This window comes from Mustela nivalis (assembly GCF_964662115.1).
Source record: "Mustela nivalis genome assembly, chromosome: 7".
NCBI classification, from domain to species: Eukaryota; Metazoa; Chordata; class Mammalia; order Carnivora; family Mustelidae; genus Mustela; species Mustela nivalis.
Genome location: NC_139026.1, coordinates 111,005,914 through 111,029,854, shown reverse-complemented (window position 1 = coordinate 111,029,854; position 23,941 = coordinate 111,005,914). Strand labels below are relative to the sequence as shown.

Here is a 23,941-nt window from a genome sequence, read left to right as displayed (position 1 = left end):
AGATAGTAAGATGGTGTCACATAGGAGAGGGAGTCACCTATGAGTCACCTCAGTCATCCAGGCTCTGCTAATAATGGATAAATAGGTAGCTCTGTCAGAAGTAGCAGTAAAGGAGCCAAAGTGATGAACTGAGAAAAGCCAACTCTTTCCATGATGATACCTGCCTTTTGTAACATTAGTAAAAAGCACCACCTTGTGAGGGAAGAGTTCAGACAGTTACCTAAATAACAAAAGTATATCCTTAGGTATCAGATTTTCTCTGGCACCATTCCACACACACATGTGCTCTTTCGGTAATGCCTTTGACCTCCAAGGATAGGGGTTGGCAGGTGGAGCCCACCAGTGTCTTAACTGTCCTTAATGCTCAGGTTATTTTAGTTAGCCTTTTACTGAAGTCTGTCTGGAAAGAAGATTCTTCAAGGTCCAGCCAATAGATCCCCATTGATTGTGTACTCATCTCTGCCACATTCTCTTGAGGATGCAGACAAAAGGTAAAATGTTCCCCAAGGAGCTTACATTCTGATGGGCCTGATAAGACAAGGGCACACGGAGCAACAACAAATGATGAAGAGTATATAATTAAGGGCTCAGAGAAAAAATACAGATTCTAACTTTGCAGAAGTTCAAAGGAAGAAGAAATCACTGAAGCTTCCCAGTTTTTAGGAATGACTGAACTGACCTTGGGCTAGACTCTGAGAGACAATAAGTAAATATAAAATGTCTCAGTGGAGGAAGAGAGGGCATGCCAGACAAGAGAACGACAGAATGACAGGAGCACAGATGGGAATGAGCGTGACATTGGGAGCAGATGAGGCAGGCCAGGTTGGTTGAGTGCATTGTTCACACTGGCAGGGAGGACAACAGATCTAAACCAATTCCCCAAATTCTAACCCCAGCCCCTCCACAGAGGACAGGTGAACTAGAGAAAAGAATGGAATTTTAGGGATCCTGAAATTTTAGTCTGTTCTTTTTCTACATTACTGTGTGACTCAGAAATCTAACTGAAGGGCCTCAGATAAGAAAAAGACGGGGAAATCATAGGTCATTTATAGGAGAAAAGAAGTAACCCAGGCACTGTGGTGGGCCCTCTAACACATACCATGTCCTTCCATCCTCACAACAACCCTATACAGTATCACAGTAACCCTATATAGTAACTAGTTACATTTGCAATTTTACAAATCCAGAAAGCAAATTCGGAGAAGTCATAAGTTCCTTGTTCAAGTTCACCCAAAACTAGTAAGTGCTGGTTTACACTAAATGACCTCTGGGATCCCTCCAGGTCAGATGTTCTGGAATTAGTGACTCTGTGCCTGTGTCAGCTCCACACTGGCAAATTGAGAATCATTTCAGCTCTTTTAAAAGGATGCAGTCTGCCCTAAAACTAAGCTCCTCTTTCTCTTGCCAAATACTAGTTTATTTCCAACTGCTTCCAAGTCTTAAGACAATGACTCTAAATCAGACAGTGTTTCAGGTCTTAAACTTCCATCTCAAGGAGAGAAAACCCACTATCTGCTAAGGTGGTCCGAGAAGGGCCAGCATCGGTAGCGACAAGCCTGAAATAGTCCACTGCTCTCTGTCTCTTCGAGTACCAACTGCCCTGATCACCCTTTGCATCTTCCTCCGGGACTACCGGTCTCCCTGCCTCCACCATTGCCTGCTATGGCCTGCTTCCACAAAGCAACTGAGGGATCTTAAAAGATATAAATCAGATCTTTCCAGCCTCCTGCTTTATACCCTTACCATCTGCTGTAGTCCAAATAGAATCCGTTTAGGCTGAGAGCTTTGCTTGTCTACCCCAGCCTACATTTCCTCTCTGCTACCAGCTATCCCCTAGCTCGCTCTACTCCTGCCACATTGGTTTCTTTCCATTTCATAAACCTGATTAGGCTGCTGCTACCTTGGAACTTTGCTCTAGCTGTCTCTTCTCCTGGAATGCACTTCCTCCTAATCTTCACAGGATGGGCTTCTTGTCCTTCACAGCTTCGCTTACATAGTCCCTCTCCAGAGAGGCATTTGCAGACCTCCCAATCTGTGTTACTCATCACTACCTGGTGCTTATTTACACATTTTCAGCTCTTCTGAGCAGAGACTAGTCTTTCTTCTTGACTGAACATTCTTGGTGTTTAGATTAGTACCAGTCCTATGATGGCATTCAGTGAGCTGTTGAATGAATGAGTCATGGCCCATTATGCCTTAATCTTGCCCTTTAGCCATTTGTTTCCTCTAATTTCTTTTTCCAGTCACGCCCATATTTAATTACCAAGATTTAATTTATTTAGACCATCTAAAATCAATGGCTTGGCAGAATCAACCATAATTTGCGGTTAGTTTATAACATTAGTGTGGCCGTATTCACTGATAGAGACGGACATCATAGAGTAGTGACTAAATGTACAGATTTTGGAGCCAGGCTTCCCAGGTTCAAATCTTCTGTGAAGTTCAGAGTGGGGGCACTTGGGGCAGGTTGCTTAACCCTTCTGTGCCTCACCTGGAAAAAGGTGGAGAGTAACAGTATCTACCTTATTGTGTTCTGAGGACTAAATGTGTTGGCAGATGTTACAATAGTTATGATATTATCTGGCACACGGTAAATATTAGATAAAATTAGCTCTTTTTGTTATTAATCAAAGAAGCAAAAAGTACCATCAAATTGAGCTTCAGAAAGGGTTTGAGGAGATATTGAGTACCTGCACATAATATGATTTCTCATTTACTTATCTCATCCTATGAGTATTATCTTCATATTCTACGTGAAGAGACATGTTTCAAAATGCTAAATAGTTCACATGGCTATTGAGTGGTTGAGACAGTATTTAAACTGAGATCTGACTTCAGTGCTCATGTTCCTTCCATCACATGATACTACCTTTTTAGAGAAAACAATTTTCTGGACTTTTCCTGAAAATTAGCTTTTGGTTAGGTTTGGGACTTGCTTTGAAACCTAAACATCTTTTCTTTATTAATTTAGGATACTCTAGCAGAATTCAGTGAGGACTCCCTGGAGTTCAGCCTATTGAGTTGTATTTTAAAACCTAGGATTCTGGGGCACCTGGGTGGTTCAGTCATTGGGCATCTGCCTTCGGCTCATGATCTTTGGGTCATGATCCCAGGGTCCTGGGATTGAGCCCTGCATTGGGCTCCCTGCTCAGCAGAAAGCCTGCTTCTCCCTCTCGCACTCCACCAGCTTGTGTTCCCTCTCTTGTGTGTCTCTCTCTGTCAAATAATAAATAAAATCTTAAAAAATAATAATAAAATAAAACCTAGGATTCTACTTTAGTAGAAGAAAGCAAACTAATGCAGGCAAAAAAATAGAAGAAAGGAATGAAAGTAACTATAACTGTAGTTATCTGATACTGTAATAAAACAAGACTATACCACCCAGGCACCCCAGGAGCATTCTTTTTTTTTTTTTTTTTTTTTTTTTTAAGATTTTATTTATTTATTTGACAGAGAGAAATCACAAGTAGGCAGAGAGGCAGGCAGAGAGAGAGAGAGGAGGAAGCAGGCTCCCTGCTGAACAGAGAGCCCGATGCGGGACTCGATCCCAGGACCCTGAGATCATGACCTGAGCCGAAGGCAGCGGCTTAACCACTGAGCCACCCAGGCGCCCCAGGAGCATTCTTTAAAAAGAATAAGGTACAGGCGCCTGGGTGGCTCAGTCAGTTAGTTGAGCATCTGCCTTCAGCTAAAGTCATGACCCTGGAGTCCTGGGATTAAATCCCTCATCGGGCTCCCTGCTTGGCAGGGAGTTTGCTTCTCCCTCTGCCCCTTGCCCTACTCATGTTCTCTCTCTCATGCTCTGTCTCTCTCTCAAATAAGTAAAATTTTAAAAAGAAAGACAAAACAGACAAAAAAGTAGTCTGTGATCCAAGCACTAATAAATTCTGTCTTGCCCTTATTAAATTTTATCTTCCCCAAAATTCACAAAAGGGAGGGGTGCCTGGGTGGCTCAGTCAGTTAAGCATCTGCTTTAGGCTTAGGTCATGATCCCAGTGTCCTGGGATCATACCCAGCATCAGGCTCCCTACTCACTGGAGAGCCTGCTTTTCCTTCTCCCTCTGCCACTCTCCTTACTTAAGCTCTCTCTCTTAAAAATTCTAATAAAAACTTTAAAAAATTCTAATAAAAATTAAAATCTTTCTTAAAATTCACAAAAGTGAAATGGTTTATTACAGATTATAAGAGATTTTTGTCTAAGCTGAAAAAAATAACTCATAATTCAACAACCCTTGTAGAGAAATCAGTAGTGAGACTGATGGTCCTTTGGCCATCAGTGTTCCTGACAATAGATGTAGTGTCTCTGAGTTCTGGTTGTGTGCCAAGAGCTGATAGGAAATTCCATTTCAGAAAGCATGCTATATAATGAATATTATTTGAAATTATGAAATCCATAAACTACATTTTTCTAAAATATTTAATCAGTGTTGGGAGGCAGGGTACAGGTAAAAGAAGACAGAAGTTAGTTACTTGAAGGAAAAGAGGAATGATACAGTAATCAGAGCACCAGCTCTGGAAAAGAAAGGCCATCTCACCTTTATTTCTTTTGACTTTTATGTCCTCCCCCTTTTTTCCCTAGATTTATTGAGCTATAGTTGACACATAACAGTATTTAAGTCTGAGGTATAGAGGGTGTTGATTTATACTTTTATAAACTGTAAAATTATTACCATCATAGTATTAGGTACCATCTGCATTATATCACATAGTTCCTAATTCTTTTTTGTGGTGAGAATCTTCTCTTTTTTAAAAGATTTGTTTGTTTTGTTTGTTTATTTATTTATTTATTTATTGAGAAAGAGCAAGCAAACAAGCATGCATGTACACACACGTACCCACAGGTCAGTGGGGGAGGGAGAGAGAGAATCTCAAGCAGACACTCCACTCCCTCTAACCACCCCCCACCACCATGCTCCTCTGAGCATAGAGTCTAGCACAGGGCTCGATCTAACCCTGAGATCACAACCCAAGCCAAAACCAAGAGTTAGATGCCCAAGTGACTGAGCCACTCATGTGCCCCTATGGTGAGAACTTTTAAGGTCCATTTCCTTAGCAACATTCAAGTATATAATACTGTATGATTAACTATAACCACTATGCTGTGCATTGGATCCCTGAGCTTATTAATCTTATAACTGGAAGTTTCTACTCTTTGACCAGTATCTCATCATGTTCCCCACCCCTTAACCCCTGGCATCCTCCGTTCTGCTCTCTGTTTCTCGTTGTTTGTCTTCTTTAGATTCTGCATTTAAGTGAGGTCACACAGTGTTTGTCTTTCACTGTCTGACTGCACTCAGCATAGTGCCTTCAGGGTCTATCCAAGTTATTAAAAATGACAGGATTTCCTTCTTTCTCATAGCTGGATAATATTCTTTTGTGTCCATGTACCACATCTTTGTTATCCATTCACTCATTGACAGACACTTAAGTTTATTTCCATATTTTGGCCGTTGTAATGCTGTAATGAACATCAGAGTGCAGATAGCTCTATAAGATTCTGATTTTCAGTTTCTTTATCTACCCAGAAGTAGATTTCTTTTGACTTTTATGTCCTTCCCCTTTTTTCATTTATTGAGGAACTTCCATATTGCCGTCCGTAAGGGCCGCACCAGTTTACATTCCCACCAGAAGTTCATGAAGATTCCCTTTTCTCCACACCTTCACTAACACTTAACTCTTCTCTTTTTAATGATGGCCATTATGACTGGTTTGAGGGGATAACCTGTGGTTTTGATTTGCATTTCCCTAATGACTAGTAATGTTGAGCACCTTTTAATCTACCTGTTGGACATTTGCAAGCCTTTTTTGGAAAGCTATCTCTTCAATTCTGCCCATTTTTTAAAAATCAGGTTGTTAGTTTTTTTGTTGTTGAGTCATAGGAGTTCTTTATATATTTGGATATTAACCACTTGTTGGATATATGATTTGAATTTTCTCTCATTCTGTAAGAAGAAATACTGCCTTTTCATTTTGTTGATTGTTTCCTTAACTGTGCAGAAGCTTTTTATTTTGATGTAGTCCCACTGTAGAGATTTTACTTCTATTGCTTGTGCTTTTGCTGTCATATCTAAGAAATCACTCCTGAAACCAGTGTCAAGTTTCTTTTCCCCTGTTTTCTTGTGGTTTTGTGGTTTCAGGCCTTACACTTAAATCTTTAATCCATTTCAAGTTCGTTTTTGTAAGCGGTATAATACAGAGATACACTTACATTCTTCTGCATGTGGTTGTCCAGTTTTCCCAACACCATTTATAGAAGAGACCATCCTTGTCCCATCAAGTATGCTTGGCTCTTTTCTCAAACTGGGGTTTATTTCTGCATGTTCCATTGGTCTGTGTGTCTGTTTTTATGCCAATAAAAACATGTTGATTACTATAGCTTTGTGATAGAGTTTGAAATCAGGAATTATGATGCTTCTGGCTTTGTTCTCAATATTGCCTTAGCTGTTGAGGGTCTTTTGTGGCTCCATATAAATTTTAAGATTTTTTTCTACCTCTGTGAAAAATGGCCTTGGTATTTTGATGGAAATTGCATTGAATCTCTAGATGGTTTGGGGTATTATGGACATTTTAATATTAATTCATCCAGTCCACAAACATGGATATTTTTCCATTTGTTTGTGTCCTCTTCAGTCTCTCTTATCAAGGTCTTGTAGTTTTCAGTGTGTTGATCTTTTACTTCCTTGATTACATTTATTCCTAAGTATTTTATTTTTTTGATGCTAGTGTGAAAGAGATTGTTCTCTTTACTTTTTCAGATATTTGGTTGTTAATGTGTAGAAACAATTGCTTTCTTTGTGTTGATTTTTTATCCTGCAATTTTACTGAGTTATTGATTAGTTCTGGTGGTATTTTGCTGGGGTCTAGGCTAGGATTTTCTACATACAAGATCATATCATCCTCAAACAAAGACAGTTTTATTCTTTCCTTTCTTATTTGGATGCCTTTTATTTCTTTCTCTTACATGATTATTCCAGCTAGGACTTTTAGCACTTTGTTGAATAGGAGTGGTGAGAATGGGCATCCTTGTGTTCCAAATCTGAGAGGAAAGGTTTTCAGCCCTTCAGCTTTGAGAATGATGTTGGCTATGGGTTTGTTGTATATGGTCTTTATTGTACTGAGGTGTGTGTTACTTCTATAACCCAGTCTGTTGAGTGTTTTTATCATGAAAGGGTGTTACACTTTGTCAAATGCTTTTTCTGCATCTGTTGAGATCACATGGTTTTTATCTTTCATTCTGTTCATGTGGTATATCACGTTTACTGATCTGTGTGTATTCAAACGTCCTTGTATTCCAGGGATAAATCCCACTTTGTTGTGGTGAGTGATTGTTTTACTGTGCTGTCGAACTGGGTTTGCTTGTATTTTGTTGAGAATTTTTGCATCTGTGTTCATCAGGGATATTTGTCTGTGATTTTCTTGTTGTGTCCTTATCTATTGTGGTATCAGGGTAATGCTTTCATTGTAAAATAAGTTTGGAAGTATTCCTTCCTGTTTGATATTTTGGAAGAGTTTGAGAAAGATTGCTGTTAATTCTTCTTTAAATATTTGGTGGAATTCACCAGTGAAGCCATCTGGTCCTGAACTTTTCTGTTTGGGAAGGATTTTGATTACTGATTCACTCTCCTCACTCAGTATTGGTCTATTCAGATCTTCTCTGTCTTCATGATTTTGTCTTGGTATGTTATATGTTTTTAGAACTCTGTTCATTTCTTATAGGTTATCCAGCTTTTGGTGTATAATTATACATAGTAGCTTCTTACAATCCTTTGTATTTCTGTGGTATCAGTTGTAATTCCTCCTCTTTCATTGCTGATTTTACTTTTTTGAGTCTTTTGTTTTCTGAATTAGTATAGTAAAGTCTTGTGAATTTTGCTTATCTTTTCAAAAAGCCAGCCCTTAGTTTCCATCAATCTTTTTTCCTGATTTTCTGGTTAGTTTCTCTTATTTTAACTTTGAGAACAAGAAAGTTCATTTGTCAAAGGAGTAACCTCTGCAAATGAAAAGGATAAATGGGATTACTTCTGTTTCAACAGTTTCTATAGTAGGGTCTATCCTTTAATTTTCATAAGCCTTGGCTCTTTAAAGTGGGAGTAAGGAAAGAGCCAGGAAAAAAATGACCCTTTGTGACTGACTCCCACTACCGGTGTCATGGGAAAAGCCAAGATCATTGTTTTTCAAACTTTAGACCACACCTGCAAAAGAAAATGCATGTTCCATTAGGGCTCAGTAAACACATATAGACACAACTAAAAGCTGTCAGGACTGATACTTAACTCTGATTAGGCTGCTATGCACTTGACTGCCTGTTACTGCTTCATTTTATTCATAGTCCATCGCAGGATTGTTTGGTTTGGTTTGGTATTTTTTAATGCTGGTTGTGACCCACTATGGGGTCATAAGGCTGGCTTGTGGATGGTTGCAGCAGAGGGGGTCCTGTCAGAGCCAGTGCTCCATGCTGCCCCACCCCCTGCAGCCTTCACGCCTCCACCCTGCGCTTATGTTCATTCTTGGTTTCCCCAGAAATGCTACTCCCAGCTTTCCATGTGACCACATCTTTGTTCTGCACACACTGCCACTTTGTTCACTGGCCCTGCCATGCAAGCTTCACATCTTTCCTCTGGACGCTGATTGGGTGATAGCTCAATGGCCTTCACATATCCAAAAGAAATCCCCTCCCCCTTCAGGCAAAGGGGAGAGGAGGGCTGAAATCAAAGTTTATGGGGAGGGTTTGGCCTCCCTGGACAAGAAGCCTGGGCAGTGGTGACAGTAACCTGTGGCTAGAGGAGATAGACAGGAGTGTGCTGAGACAAAGGAATCAAGTTCAGAATTAAGAGTCTCGCTCACTTCCTTTTCCCCCTGCGTCTTGCTGCCTACAGGTAAATTCTACTGCAAACCACACTACTGTTATCGACTCTCCGGCTCCGCACAGAGGAAGAGACCGGCAGTGGCTCCTCTCTCTGGAAAGGTAATGGTGATCCATCAGTAGGTGGGGGAAAAGCAGCAGGTGCATTTTAGCATGGTGACAGGTGAGGGTGTGGTTAGCTGGGCCTGCGAAACGGCCACTAACTTGCCCTTCTTGTGAATGGGAAGGGCCTGAGAGACGGTCACAGTCCAATTGGGGAGGAAACCCACTTTTCAAGTATAATCTTGATACTGCATTTCACTAAGGTGATGTTCCATCCACCACCTGAGTTGGATTTATTTGAGAGATTGTGTTAGGCCCTCCTGTTTACACTCTATAAAAGAAGACTTCAGGGCGCCTGGGTGGCTCAGTGGGCTAAGCCGCTGCCTTCAGCTCAGGTCATGATCTCAGGGTCCTGGGATCGAGTCCCGCATCGGGCTCTCTGCTCAGCAGGGAGCCTGCTTCCTCCTCTCTCTCTCTGCCTGCCTCTCTGCCTACTTGTGATCTCTCTCTGTCAAATAAATAAATAAAATCTTTGAAAAAAAAATAAAAGAAGACTTCAGTCATTGTAAAAAGCCTCCTTCTGAGAGAAGGACACCCTGCAAAGGAACTTGGCTGTAAATAATCTGCTCTGCTGGTCAATTCCTTTCACTTTCTTTATTCTGTGAATTACTTATCTAAGTTCCTTTATCCTTCTTACTTTTTTCTCTTTTTTTTTTTTTTTTTACCGAGAGTAGCTCCTCCACTTGTCATTGTCCAAGTGAACCGGCTATTCCCTTCATGACAAGATATTCCCTTGTCAGCATGCAGGCTGACTAACCCGTCCTGGAGGGGCTTTTGTTGACTGCAGAGGGACCTGTGGGGAAGGGAAACTTATTCCAAGATGGACCTAGATTTTGACTCCTGGTGATTTCTCCATGAATTATGTCCTGGGTTTTTAAAGAAAGACTGTGAGAAATATGGTCTGGATTGACTGGTGAGAGCAGCGAACTAGCCAGGCAGGGGCCATTGTCTTCTGAGATTTGAGTGCTTCGGTCAGTCACTCTTCTTCTTCTCATGGACTTTCCTAGGAAGCCAGAGAAGCCCTACAGGATGGCCCCACTGTGGACACAAGTGGACGGGCCAGCACCATCGCCAGCCCTGCTGAGAGAACTCCAGGTAGCCTCACTTCCTTGTTTGGCTGGGTGGTGCGTCACTCTCTCGGCCTCTGTGACAAGGCCAAGGGGATGAGCCAGCACCTCCAAAGCAACATTTCTTCGATTGGGCATCAAGTGGCCCAAAACCCTTTGGACTCCTTTTTCATGTGCCAGCTGCTTGCATTCGGAGTCCCCTTTCTCTATGGCCTGTCGGAGGTGCTGGTACAAATCAGAGGGGAGTTTCACTTGCAGGCCGTGAGCCAGTAGGGGCGCCATCTGGTAAGCGGGATCACCTGAACTTCAGGAATGTCTGTTCACAACCTCAGAGTATTGTTGCCGGAGCTTGGGAGGCTGCCCACACCTCTTAAGTGTGTCTTAACACTGAGGTGGTTGGTCCAGGCCCTGCCCAGATAGACAGGAATTCAGAACAGGCTGCTTGCCAGAGTCTCAGGGCCTTCTTATTTTGGACTCCTTGGATAGCATGGAATTGTAATAAGGCCACATGATCTAGATTTATGTTCACCTAAACTTGAAATTCTTGCATCCTGTCCCCTATTTGGGTATCTACATAAGCTGACACTATACTTCTATTTGATGTGTAACCACTATAGGCCATGCCCTGTCCTAATCACTTTGGGGCATTTGAACTTGTAATGAGGACCAAACCCTAATTTGTTCAATTTTCCCTAATCATTTCCTTGTGTCAGGAAGTGAATGACACTATCCCTACCTCTGAAAACGTTTATTCTGGTTTTCAGCTCATGGGCTCATGGACATTAGGCTTATTGTGAAGAATTGTAGTTTTTCCCTTAAAATTGCCTCTCTCTCTGCTCCATGTCAAGCCAGCCCATGAGATATGTCCCCAGTTCCACAAACTGCTGGAACTGGTCCCAGTACCCCCCAGTGAAGCCACAGACTGTATACAATCCAGGGTCTTCTTGTAGGTGAGAGAGGAAGTCAGTGGGCCATGTTTCTGCTTCTCACACTTTCTGTGTCTTTCACAACAGATAGAGCTCAAGCAGCCATTTACAAACTTGAAAATTACCATATAAAAACTAAAGATCATCCCAATTTCTAATGCTAGAACCTGTGGAGCAGGAGTTGGCAGTGAAATTTCCATAAAGGGAAAAGAGAATGATCCACTCCACTTTCAGATGACAGGTTTTCAGAGTTGCTTCCCTCCCTGTGCTTAAGAATTAGAGAAAGGGAGAATGTGCCCAGGGAGGGCAGTGATTTGGAGGGTAAGACCCAGAAAACCCCAGCTGAGCTAGGTGAATTCAGCTTCTGCTCCCATGTGTGCCCTTTTTAAAATCCGGGGAAGCTTTTTAAGTGCCCTGCAATTTGGACCAACATTTTATAGCAATGTTTAAGCCACAAATGACTTTGAAATGTATAGCTTCAAAGCCCTTTACAATCTGTCTTTTCCATGAAATGCTGGCAGCCTTTTGCAGTTGACACTCTCAGAGCACCAGGGGGAAATACTGGTAGCGAAGACAGAGTCTTCAACTGTAGGGTCTAGAATGTGCATTTGACCAGGTGAGAACACCCTCTCATCAATCTGGGCCTTGTTCCAGCAGAGATGGATTTCCCAAGGAACTTGGCTACTCAGTAAAACAACTCAGAGAAATGAAACTTTCCTTTTGGGTATCAAATACAGAACATTCTTTTTAAAAAATCTAAACACAATGAAGTTCAGGTTGTTTCTGAGCATGCCAAGTTTGTTCACTTTCCCATGTGGTTCAGTTTGCCATTCTTACTGTCTAGTTTGAAAGCGTAATGGATTTAGAGTTACTATAGAGAAGAAGAATATTCTGTAAAGCAAGGAGAGAAGGTAAGAGTCTGACAGTGTCATTAAAGACTCAACCAAGAAAGAATCAAGTCCCTGAGGATGTCTCAGCCCCTATGGTTCATGATTCTGAAGGTGACTTGCCTGTTCTAGCACAAGGGGTTCAAGTTGTGCATCCCAAAGGAAACCCTGCTTGAACCCTAACATGAATGAGGCACGCACTGTCCTCCCACTTGAAGGCAGCTGAGGGTTAATGGGGTTCAGTTCGTATCTGCCTCTGGGGACTTTTGGAAATGACAGTGCTGAGTCTGAACGTGCTCCAAAGCCCCAGCACTTCCCCTATGAGGTATCTAATTCTTGCTAGCCTCTATGGAAAAGGAACAGAATTATGGGTGGTATTTTATAGTTGGCATGAAGTAGGTTTCTTTTTTTCTTTTGATAGGGATGTCTTTCTCTAAATCCCACACTAAACCTTTGATTGGTTTGGGATTTCCTTTTGAAAAGCTTCAGAAAAACTCAGGTATTTCAGGGTTTCAGAATATGTCCTTGATAAGTCATTAACCCAGATCCATGGTACATCTCCTCTCCTGTACTATAGACAAGAAGAAGCTGTGAATGAATGAACTTGATTTCACTGTGTATAAATAGGCCATCCTCCTAGATGCATATCCTCCAGAAGGCAGAGCTGGAAAAGCTATGGCCAAAGCTGGCACTTAAGCCTACTGTGCATTATCTCTGGGCCACCTCTGTATTTGTGGCAATGCCCTCTTTTCCCTTATGTGCTTGTCCCCTTATGCCAAAATTACTGCTGTTGCCAAAAAATCCCAGACAACTCACAAGTTGAAAGAACCTATTCCAGCCTGCTTTGCAGTGTTGTCTCTCCCTGATAACCTAATCTGTAACTGCTGCTAATTTAGTGTTTGGAAGAGGACATGGTTTACAGTACTGTTGTATATAATGTGCTTTTAATATAGAAACCCTCCTTTCTGTTCCCCAAATCTGTAAATGCTTTTTTTCCAAGATTCTTATACTTAACTACTATAAATTAATGGACCTGGCACAGATTTTCTACCCTGGCCTCCTGGTACCTACTCTGACTTTAAGAAAAGTTGGGAAAACAACAGGTAGAGAAAAAAAAAATCCCAAATTATATATTTTCTCCTTGGACATAAGACCCTCAATTGCAGAATCCCCTTTACATTTCATATAGAGAATAATAAAAAATGAAACATAAAGATTATGGGGAATCATAAGGGAAGAGAAGAAAGCTTTTCTTGTAGTACAGGTAAAAGAGTAGGATGGAAAGGACGATCTTAACTTGAAAAGCTGCCTAATAATTAACAAGAGGCAAGCACCTGCTCCCTGTCCCTAGACAGCCCTTGTATGATCACTATTAAGTTCTATAGTTTGGGTGCTAAATGGACCAGAATAGCCATGCGATACAAGGAATGTCATGCAATCCTGGGGTTCCTGCCTGTCAGGACAAAGTTAGAGAGTCTCACTGCTTCCCAAGCCCTCTTCCCTTATAGGCATTTCTGGAAAACCTCTCAGTAGAGCAAAGAGAATTGTGCAGTCCAGCGTAACTCCCCAGCCCTCCCCCAAGAGTCATAGTTTGATGGTAATGTGCAAATATTTATACATATATACATGTATATTTATATAGGTATAATTTCATACAGACAAGTAGATATTTATCTATCATGGCCTAAATAATTATAACCATACTAATGAAGCTGTTTCTGAAGCTTCTTTTTCCTGGGTTCTGGAAGGGAGCTTTTACAATGGGGAATCATGCCACTGGCCTGGCTTAGAGTCAGGTCAGGGTTTGGAGGGAACAGAGCAGGCCAGCACATGTGTGGAGGTGGAGACTTTGGGGACAGGGCATGGGTATCTCAGAAAAGGAGCAGTACCCGGCCCCAACCTCAGAAAGTTGACTTACGAGCAGACTAGGAAAGCAGGGGTTCTGTTGCTCATGGACTACCACAGAGAGGCAGACCTCCTGCCACTCCCGTTTTGCTTCCAGGCTTCTCTATCAGTTCCCCTGGCTTAGTTACTGCAGCTTCCTTCTGTCTCTTGGTGTTTGGTGTGTCTCTGTAGGGAAGTGGATCGTTCTTAGTCCCTCCTAAATGGGCCTCAGCATGGCCTGGAATGCCCGCCCAGTGGATTAAGGGCTTCCCTTTTTCCTGGGCCATTCAGCTTGAGGGTGGAGGTCAGGATAGAGGTGGGGGGTGGCAGCCAGCCAGGTTCCCACGGCCATGGTACAAAGACGCCATAGCGAGGGAGGATGCACTGTGCCAAGGAACACATCACCTGTCTGCTTCTGGCCTTCCCTGTAGCCTTTACGTTTGCCCTTGTTTTTAATCTGTGCTGTGAGTTTTTGGTGTGTTTCTTTGTGAGTTTTTTAATTTAATTGTGTAACTTTGTTTTTGCCATTACTGTGAAACTAAGGTGTTGTGCTTTTAATTTTTTTTAACAAATGTTACCATTCTTATTTAAGAGAATAAATTCCAAACAATCTTCGGGTTTCTGAGTTTTTCTTTTCCTTCCCTTTCTCCTGTTTGGAGGGTGGGAAAGGGGTTAGCTTAGGCAGATCTCAAGAGTGGGCCTGAAGGCCATTGTGCCTAAGGACTGTCGCTTCTGAGGTAGAGTCAGGAGAGAGTGTGGATGTAGTAAAAATGGGGGAATGGGGTGTTTACACCTAAAATACAGATGGTCGTTAACAGAAGGGCCTCTGTCCATGGGGGTTGGCATGGTGGAAGACATTTTGTTCTGTAGCAGCTGCAGGTAGAAGAGACCGAAAAGGTGCCACCTGTGCCCTAGAGGCAGGCAGGCAGCATGAGGGACTTGAGGGCTAGAGCAGGTGGAGGGATAGAAATTCACGTGGAGCCCATGTCCCTCTCATGCTGTCTCTGCTGTCACCTGCACACTGAGCTAGGATATCCAGTTCTGCTTAGCCACTCACCCTCAAGCCAGGAGAGATGAGCCTGTTGCCTTCTCCCACACATTGCTCTGACCTTAGCAGTGGTTGCTTCTTGTGTCATGTTGGCACGCCAGCCACAGTGGCACAGCCCAGCTATGGTGCCACATTGGGCCAAAAAAGGGCACCAGGTAGGGGAGCACTCCGCACCAACTCTGCTCCCACTGACTCTAGGAAATTGGGTATCTATTGTTAAAAAGGCTGCGGAGCCTCCTCTACTCAGAAGCAGCCCACTTAGGACTCTGGGTTCTCAGGCTTACCCACAGAATAGAGAAACCGAGTGCTAGGTTCTCTTGATATCTAGATTATCAGATTCCCCTGTCAGGGAGGGTCTGTATCCTTCCATAGCTTCCAGTTCTGTCAGAACACTGTTTGTACCATTTTAATCCTCAAAGCATTCCTGCAACAGAGAATTTGAGCCCTCATTCCCACTCCCCACCCAAGTCTATAGTCTTTTGCAACCCTGTCTCTGAAATAAGTCTCTCAGTATCCTGGTGCCTACAAAAGGCTAAGAGGAAAAGAACTGGGATGTGGGGGATGCAATAAGTGACAGTGAATAATTGACTAAGAATCGATAAGGCTAGATCTACATATATAATTGAAGAATTTTAGACCTTTGCTTCTGTTGTCTGTCCCATGCCCCAGTAATAAAAGGGGAGGAAAGCCAAGATTGTTTAGAACAGGATACTGAAGCATCTAACAGGAAGGCAGTGACAATGAATGTGATTCTGTGCTACCCATTGTGAAGACCCTGGACGAGTCCCTTTGGGTCCCAGTTTCTTTCTGAAACTTCTTAAAATCCATCCCCCTGCTTCTCTTTAATAAATTCCCTGGAGATGTCCGTAATTGAGATACTCCCTAGGAGAATCCTGTGGTGTAGACGTGGAAGCAGTACAGGCAATGAAAATGGGCCACTCTCTATTTTCATACTGAAAAATAGGGCACGATAAGGCCATGTAGGACCCAGGTCCTACAAGTGTCCCCCTTGAAGTACAAATAAAAGAAAAATGCCCGGGTGGGGCTGTCTTAAATGTAACAGCCAGGCATAGATGTCAGGAAGAAGCCTCCCTGAATCCCATCCCCTTTCACAAAGCTTCAGAACCTTATCCAGACTCCAAAACCAGTCTTTACCTTGGAACTCCGATCCAGCCAAGCACCCAGCAAGTGCCAACAAGTAGATTCGTCATAATGAAATGAGGGGGAGGGACATCAGATTGGCGCTCCCTGTCTTGGTTAAGCCATAGGGTTGCTGTGTTCTTTGCTGTGTTCTTCTCTAACTCCTCTCTCTCTCTCTCTCTCTCTCTCTCTTTCTTTCTCTTTCTCTCATCACTGCCCACAATTCTCAGCTGTGTGTTGGCTGCTGATGCCTCTTTCTTCACAATTGCTCCTTGTCTCTTCAACATGTACATTCTGGAGGGGGTAGGCTTTTGGGCAGAAATACCTTCCATACACCTGAGAAGAGAGGCGGGGCTCCAGCATATGTGACTCTCCTTCAATTACTTCCAGGTTTCACTAGCCACGTGAGCACCATTTCCTTTTTTACTTCCTGTGGATCAACTGCCGCATAACTTTGTGTAGTTAATGAACATTTTGAATATTTCTGAGGCAGTTCTGTGGCCCTTCAAGAAGGACAATGGGCAAAAGTTTGAGTCACTGCCAACACCCAAACCCTAACTCAGGCTAACTAAACTCGACCTTGCCTTTGATGTTGTTCTTTTCCTCCAAATCTATATGTACAAGTGTAGCCAGAGGGCTCCCAAAATGTGAAGAAGACTCCCAGCCCTCAGAGAGGGCCCTTATTGACATGAAAGGGGGAGTTTGGGGAACATACTTTAACAGAAAGGGAGTCTAGGGCCCCAGCTCTGCCTGGCTACAGAACAGAGTCTCTTGGGGCCATGCTAGGAGAATTACTAGAAAAATTCTTACAATTGAGTCAGCATTTCTATTGGCCTCTTAGGTTTCCTTCACCTCTTCTTGCTTATTTACCCAGCTTGTGTGATTATGCATTAATCACATGAAACTGTTCCAAGTGTGCCTATTAAGTGATTGAATTCCTTATTCTGTACTTTTGTAAAATATCAGGGTTATTGCCATTTTATCACTTATTTCGTAGTTTAGCCTTATTTTGTTTAGGTCCTTGCCTGACATTATAGGTCTTTCGTAATTATTTCATAGTAAGTCACCCTGTTACCAGAAGAACTTTATACCCGGGGCCACCTGCTTCTCTTAAGGTTCAAGAGCTGTCTTCCCTGTACCCTGTGTCCTAGTGTTCCTGGGCCTCTACCAAAGACACCTCCCTGAAAAAAGATGAACCCAGTTAAAAGGGTAAGGACCCCAAGTTCAGTTACTAAAGACCACCACTACCAGGCAAGGTCCTACAGGTACCAGAGCAACTCAGGACCTCGATGAGTTTTGGTTTCCTCAACAAATAGGACAAAATCAGAGCTGTTTCACTGGTGAGACCTAAATAAATATGTTTTCCTTCCGTCCTCATGTTCTTTCAAGATTAATAAAACCAGGAATACTATGAAAATAAATTCCAGGGAGGGTAATCCTCTTGACATTAAGTAGCTGCTCAGAGATCAGACCTGACACTAAAAAGTGGGATTAGGCAACCTTAGGGAGAAGAGTTTGTCTCCAAAAAGCTAAACCACAGTGTGTTTCTTTTTTTTTTTTTTTTTTTTAAGATTTTATTTATTTATTTGACAGAGATCACAAGTAGGCAGAGAGGCAGGCAGAGAGAGAGAGAGGGAAGCAGGCTCCCTGCTGAGCAGAGAGCCCGATGCGGGACTCGATCCCAGGACCCTGAGATCATGACCCAAGCCGAAGGCAGCGGCTTAACCCACTGAGCCACCCAGGCGCCCCCACAGTGTGTTTCTTAGACTGAGTTCAACCCCTTAACCAAAGAATAGCTGATATTGACTGTAATAGGATTATAACAGCTTATTTATTCATGTTTCCCTGTTTTCTAGAAATAAGTCAGGATCTAGAAAGATCAGATTAGAGAGGGACCAGCTATAAAATCCCTCCAAACAGTTTACCAACAAGAGACATATTTGAGTTAGTAGGTTCTTCTTTTAGAAGTAAATATTCTCAGGGCACCTAGGCGGCTCAGTTAGTTAAGCTTCCAACTCTTGGTTTCAGCTCAGGTCATGTCATGATCTCATGGTTGTGAGATCGAGCCCTATGTTGGGCTCTGCGCTTAGCGCTGAGGCTGCTTGAGATGCTCTCTCCCTCTCCCCCTGCCCCCTGCTGTGCTCATGCTCACTTTCTTGCTCTCTTTCTTCTTGTTCCCTCTCAAATAAGTAAATCTTTATTTAAAAAAAAAAAGTACTTGGGGCGCCTGGGTGGCTCAGTGGTTAAGCCGCTGCCTTCGGCTCAGGTCATGATCTCAGGGTCCTGGGATCGAGTCCCGCATCGGGCTCTCTGCTCAGCAGGGAGCCTGCTTCCTCCTCTCTCTCTCTCTCTGCCTGCCTCTCTGCCTACTTGTGATTTCTCTCTGTCAAATAAATAAATAAAATCTTAAAAAAAAAAAAAAGTACATATTCTCTCCTAGAGTTTAGTCTAAAGTGAGTTATTCTAAACCAGCTCTTTGCTTGTCTTTTACCTGTTTCACCTTTCTTGGGAATTAATGTTGGTAGAGAAGCCTAGGAACATGGGGACACAGAGTGCAGGGAAGATAGCTCCAGGGCTGTCCAAATCTCAGTGAAGGGTTTTGTAACCTCAGAGAAGTAGGTGGCACTGGATATCTGGGGTAACTATGGTAACAGGGAATTGATGGCCTGCAGGAGTTAACAGCTGAAGTCTTAAGGGCTTTGCCATACTGCTGAGAGCTGGCAACCATCCAGTTCTGGAACCATCCTCCATGCTGCTGGAAATACAGTGCCAAAGGGTCGTCTATATTTATAGTCAAGGGAGCCCCCTTGTCTCCGAAGTCTTTTCCTCAAATAAAAATAGAAATTAAAACTCATAGTATGCTAACTCCTGTCATTTCCTCCCTGTGATTACTACCAGCCAGTTTACCATCATAGTGTTTGTTATATACTAACTCATAGAAAATAATGTGGGAAGACACATAGTCGTGATGTAATAACACAGCACCTCCCCTGTGTCCTGGGCACTGTCCAGGAGCTTTCTGTGTAGCCCTCATGTAATCTGCACAGGAGCTTGTGAGGGAAGTGTCATTTTACAGATGAGGAAACAGGCAGACAGAAGTCAAGCAAACTTGGTCAAGGCTGCATAGCTAATCAGTACAAAGTCAGGATAGAATCATACGAAAGATATGAGAGCATTGTTCATGCACTGTGCCCTACAGCTGCCCTTCTTCTGCTCTCGAACCTCTCCTGTCAGTACTTGGTAAGAGGCAAAAACACTGTTTAGCTACACAAATAAGATTAAAAAAAAAAAAAAAAGGTGAATTCCCTGTATAAATCAGTGTATGCATTTGATTATTTCTGAAAAACATGCCCCCTGCCCCCAGTTTCCTGGGCAGTAATCCCAGGGCTAGGAATGTGTCTTTGGAAATATATGTTGGGGGCACCTCATGGCTCATTCAGTTGAGTGTCTGACTCTTGATTTCTGCTTGGGCTGTGATCTCAGGGTCATGGGATCAGGCCCCTCATGGGGCTCTGTGCTCAGTATGGAGTCTGCTTGTCCTGCTCCCCCATCCCAACCTGTGCATGCACTTTCTCTTTCTCTTAAATAAATATATACAATCTAAAAAATAAAAAAGATACTAAAGAGAAAGTTGTTTCATCACTGATGTGTAAGGAGAGAAAGTCATCAAAAGAAATTGAGGAAGAGAATAATAATCACTGAATCAACTATAAGTAATACAAAATGGACTCCCTCTTCGTTTTCCCCATGTCAGCTCTCATTGCTCGTCACAAATAGAATCAAGCCTAAAGCTGATTATTAAGAGTAAGCCCAGAACTGGAATGTGTCCCTCCAAATGGAACGTACCCTGCCAACAGCCTAGAGGAGATGGGATTCTGTTCAGGGGGGATGTTTCTTGTTCTCTGGGCCCCAGTGTAACTGCTTCTAACTTATAAATCTTTCAGCTTATCCTCTGTCTCTGCTGGCTCGTTTGATTGTCCTTTTTAAAAAGGCCTCATGATGTTTGAGCTGCCTGACATGTTTATTATAATTGTCATTCATTGTCCCCATAGGAAAACGCCTGCCTGGCCCTGGGTGGAGTTAAGGTATGAGGGAAAAGAGACGTGATCTTATGCCTCCTTTTGTACTGAGAGTTTGAGCAGAGTCATCTGTGACATCAGAGAGAAACATAGAAGTTCTTACCTATCCAAGTTTGGGCTACTTTGGTCTCAACTCACATGTAAAATGACTTGACTTTTAAGTCTTTGGGCTAAATGTGCATATCATTCTGGGCAAGCAGTTTTGGTTTTGCCCTGTTAGATAAAATTTGATTTAGGCACATAAATTATTTCAAGAAGTCTCCTGAGCATGTGTAGACGTAGCTTTGGAAAGGGATGCCAGGACAGGGAGCTTTTAGAACTCATAGATAGGATGTTTTGGGTAAGTGGGAAAAAAGAAAAAAAAGGTGAGTTTTTCCACATGTGTCTTCAAGTCTAGTTTTTCCCTGGGTTTAGTGAGAGGTCTGCCCATCATGTGTCACAGGGCTATTCCAGCTATCAGCAGGCTACTGTATCCAGCTGGAGAAAGTGAGAGAAAGGAGGACTTAATCAAATGCATTTTTTTGGTCTCCTTAAATTCCTACTTCAGCCTGATAGTAGGATTCACACCCAAGACAAGTGTGGATGGTTTGGGGGGGCGGTGGATATGTGTAGGTTCTCTTTGAGGGGCATTGCCAAGGGTGAGCAGGGTCAGCTTGTAAGTGGAGTTGTACCATAAGATGAAAAGTCCAGAAGTCTCGTGCAATGACTTATGGTACTTCTGCTCAGTGTGGGCCATTGGAACAAGCTCCTCACTCAGCATCTGAACATCTTCCCGCGGTTCCCTTTCTGTAGGCAGCATGCCAAGAGCTGTCTGTTCACCATGGCAGTTCTCAATTGGTCCTTCATGTATTACACTTCTATTGGTAAAGATGTCTTACCTTGGCAAGAGACATGAAGATTCATGAGCTCACTAGTCTGTGTTCTACATGCACCCCATCCAAATCAAGCCACGGTCAGAATATTTGGTGGATTGGTTGACCTGTTGGTAAGAGATTAGGGAGAGTTTGATCTAACTTCTAGGCCAGTGCTTTTCAGGCTCATCAGTGTTGACATTTGGGTCTGGATAACTCTTTTTATATGGAGGGCTGGCATGTGTATTGTGGGATATTTGGCAATATATCTGGCCTCTTCCCATTAGATGTCAGAACACACCACCTCCCGAGGGTGTGATGACCAAAGCTGTCTCCAGCCATTGCTAAATCATCACGGAGGAAAAAAGGGCGTGACACTGACATGCAATTAACGTCAAATTTATTGTTTCCAGTAGGAGATCAGGAAAGAGGGTGAGCGAGAATAATGAAAGTGATACAGAACCATGTTGGAGCCTTACAGGAGTGCCTCTAAACCTTACTGCCTCCCCCTGTGAAAATCATGAGCACCTATGTCCCAACAGTGTACTTATTTACATGAGGGTACCCCACTAATACTGCATGTGCTATTGGACATTTACAAGACATTTTAGAAAGCAGGGTAAAAAATTAAGAATGAAGATCTAGTGTTTCTCTTCTCTACCCCAATGAATTAATTGTCCCTGTACCCTCAGAATATACTCATCCTTCTGTGGAGATCATAGCCTCAGAGCATTGGCCTGGGTCTAAGTGGAACAAACAGAGTTCTTAATAACAGAAGATGCTAATTTGAGTTCCAGCTCTGCAGCCTGTTGTCCTTGTCATCTTTGGTCATTAACTTCTCTGAGCCTCCATTTCCCTAACTTAACGAAATTATAAAATGAAAAAAATGCAACCTTTTTCTTTCTACTCCATAAGATTGTTGTGAATCTCAAATAAGCTAAAATATATAGAAATTTGTTTATTCAAAAGCATTAGAGGAACATCAAGTATTATTACCATTGGTAGGGATCCCAGAAAATTCTGGAGTAATCAGAGTGAGAAAGTGAGTTAGGACTGTTCTCTATTCTCTGACTGACTAAGGGTCTCCTGCTCTGGTCTGTGCATCCTTTGGGATTAGCACAAGAAGCTCCACTGGGTTGTATTCTAACTGGCAGAGGCTTAGGGGAACGGAACAGTAAGAAGGGCTTGGCTCTCTATAGTCTTCAGCAGAATGATCTGGGGGGAGTTGACCTGCACTGAATGCCAGGTTTTTTGAAGTATTGTTAAGACTCTACAAGTGCTTGGCTAAATTTGGCATTGCTTTTTTTCTTAGCCTGCATGGATGGGATGTGAAGTCACCTACTAATTCCATGATACCCTGGGGGCTCTTCACTATAGTAACGAAAGTAAAAACAATCCTAGATAGGGTTTACATTTTGAACTAAATTTTGAACATCTAACCCAAAAGTCAGGACTGACCAGGAGTCAGTTAGCCTTATCTTGGGCAGAACTAGGGTTATACATGGTCCTAGGCATGTCTGCCTCTGTGTTGCTTTGACCCACAGCCCCTGCCCCCACCCCCCCACCACAGGCCTCAGTGCTTACGTTGTGACCCTTTTGCAGAAGATATGAGAAGAGGGCGTCTGATTTCTTCTAGGAATCAGTGCATGGAAGGGCATTTTATGGGTGACCAGAGAGCACTGGTCATTAGTAGGGGCTATCTGACCCTCACTGAGCACTGACTCAGTGCTCAGTGCCCCTATTCCATCAGCCTTTTATGGCCCTGTCCCCAGGCATGAAGGTTTTCCAGGCCAGGTCTCTGTGACCTTCAAACAGATGAAAAGAAAAGTGTAACTGTTGTAGATATGAGTATCAAGTGGTAGTTGCAGGCATTGCTGGAGGAGATTTTAATTACTTTCCAAAAATGTATCTTCAGCTAAGAGAATGCTGTGTATGAGGTTTTGTGTCCTTATGGAGGAACCTATTTGAGAGAGGCTTTTGTGGGGATGTGGCTTTGTCCTTACTGATAGTCTGATGATAGAGCCCCCGGAAGTTGAAAATCACTTTCCTGGCTGAGCAGCTGGCCATGTGTAGGCCACCTCGGAGCCAGCTTTGGACACAGTCTTGACTGAAGGGCTCTGGCACTGTGCTCCGGAGAGGAGGAAGGACTGGAATTTCAACCTGGCATCTTGGAAAAAGCACACCCAGTTTGGAATGCCTCGCCTGCAAACTCATGGTCCTTCTCTGCCTTCCACCTTTCCTCTCTGCCTCTTGTTCTTAGGTCTGCTCTTCTGGTAAGCAAGCTGCTGCCTCTAACTAGACTACTCTCTACTGGGAAGTACAGCCATCACTTTTGGACATCAGATTCTTTGAGGTAGACCCTTAACGCATGGTCTTCTAAAACGCTGGCAACCTTGTAGGAATTTCTCTTTTTCTCTGGTGCTAAGGGAAGAGTTGCTGTTTTACACGTTTACCCCTTTCACTGGTTCTATCTCTCGTTTGTTCATGGGGCCTTGCACAGCATCCAGCTGCTTGGGAGCCAGAGGCCTTAAAGTTTCTGCATTAGGTTGAGGAAACAGACCGTACATAATATATTCAACTAACTTCCTAAATTATATTGTGATATTCTAGTTTAGGCCTTTTATGCTGGTCATTTATTCAAAACATGTTATTGACATACCCACAGGCATCAGAAACACAAAGATGACTGGAATAATTCCCGTCCGTAGCAGAGCCTCTGGTTTCTGGGTGCATTCAGACCAGTGAACAGGAGATAGATACATGAAAGAGTCCTTCAGGAGGACAGAAGTAGAGCCTATAGGCAGAATTGGGAAGCAATAGGCAGAAGTAGGAGAGAAGGGATGGTCTTAGCTTACCTTGTTGAACCATCCTTCTCTTTACCTGCCTCAGGATTTCAGAGGTCAGCCCCACAGCTGGATTGATTTCACAGCTTATATATACTTAATTATACAGAATCTCATGGGTTATGAGGCACATATATAAACTAATAGGTTAAAATATTCTGCTCAAGGCCCATTGCACAACAGTTAACCCCTCTGAGATTTTACCCTCAGGAATGTGAAGGTGGGCAGCCAGAGAAGGAAGGTAGAATATT

General features: G+C 42.9%; 1 protein-coding gene across 3 annotated transcripts in view; it reads left to right on the top strand.

Annotated features, from left to right (window-relative positions):
• MICAL3 (microtubule associated monooxygenase, calponin and LIM domain containing 3) overlaps positions 1–23,941 on the top strand; it is a 198,362-nt gene that overhangs the window by 118,367 nt on the left and 56,054 nt on the right. For all 3 annotated transcript variants that reach the window (XM_082738147.1, XM_082738146.1, XM_082738145.1), the window contains 2 exons: positions 8,877–8,965; positions 9,973–10,060. In XM_082738147.1, coding sequence (XP_082594273.1) covers positions 8,877–8,965; positions 9,973–10,060 — 177 coding nt within the window. The remainder of the gene's footprint in view (positions 1–8,876; positions 8,966–9,972; positions 10,061–23,941) is intronic.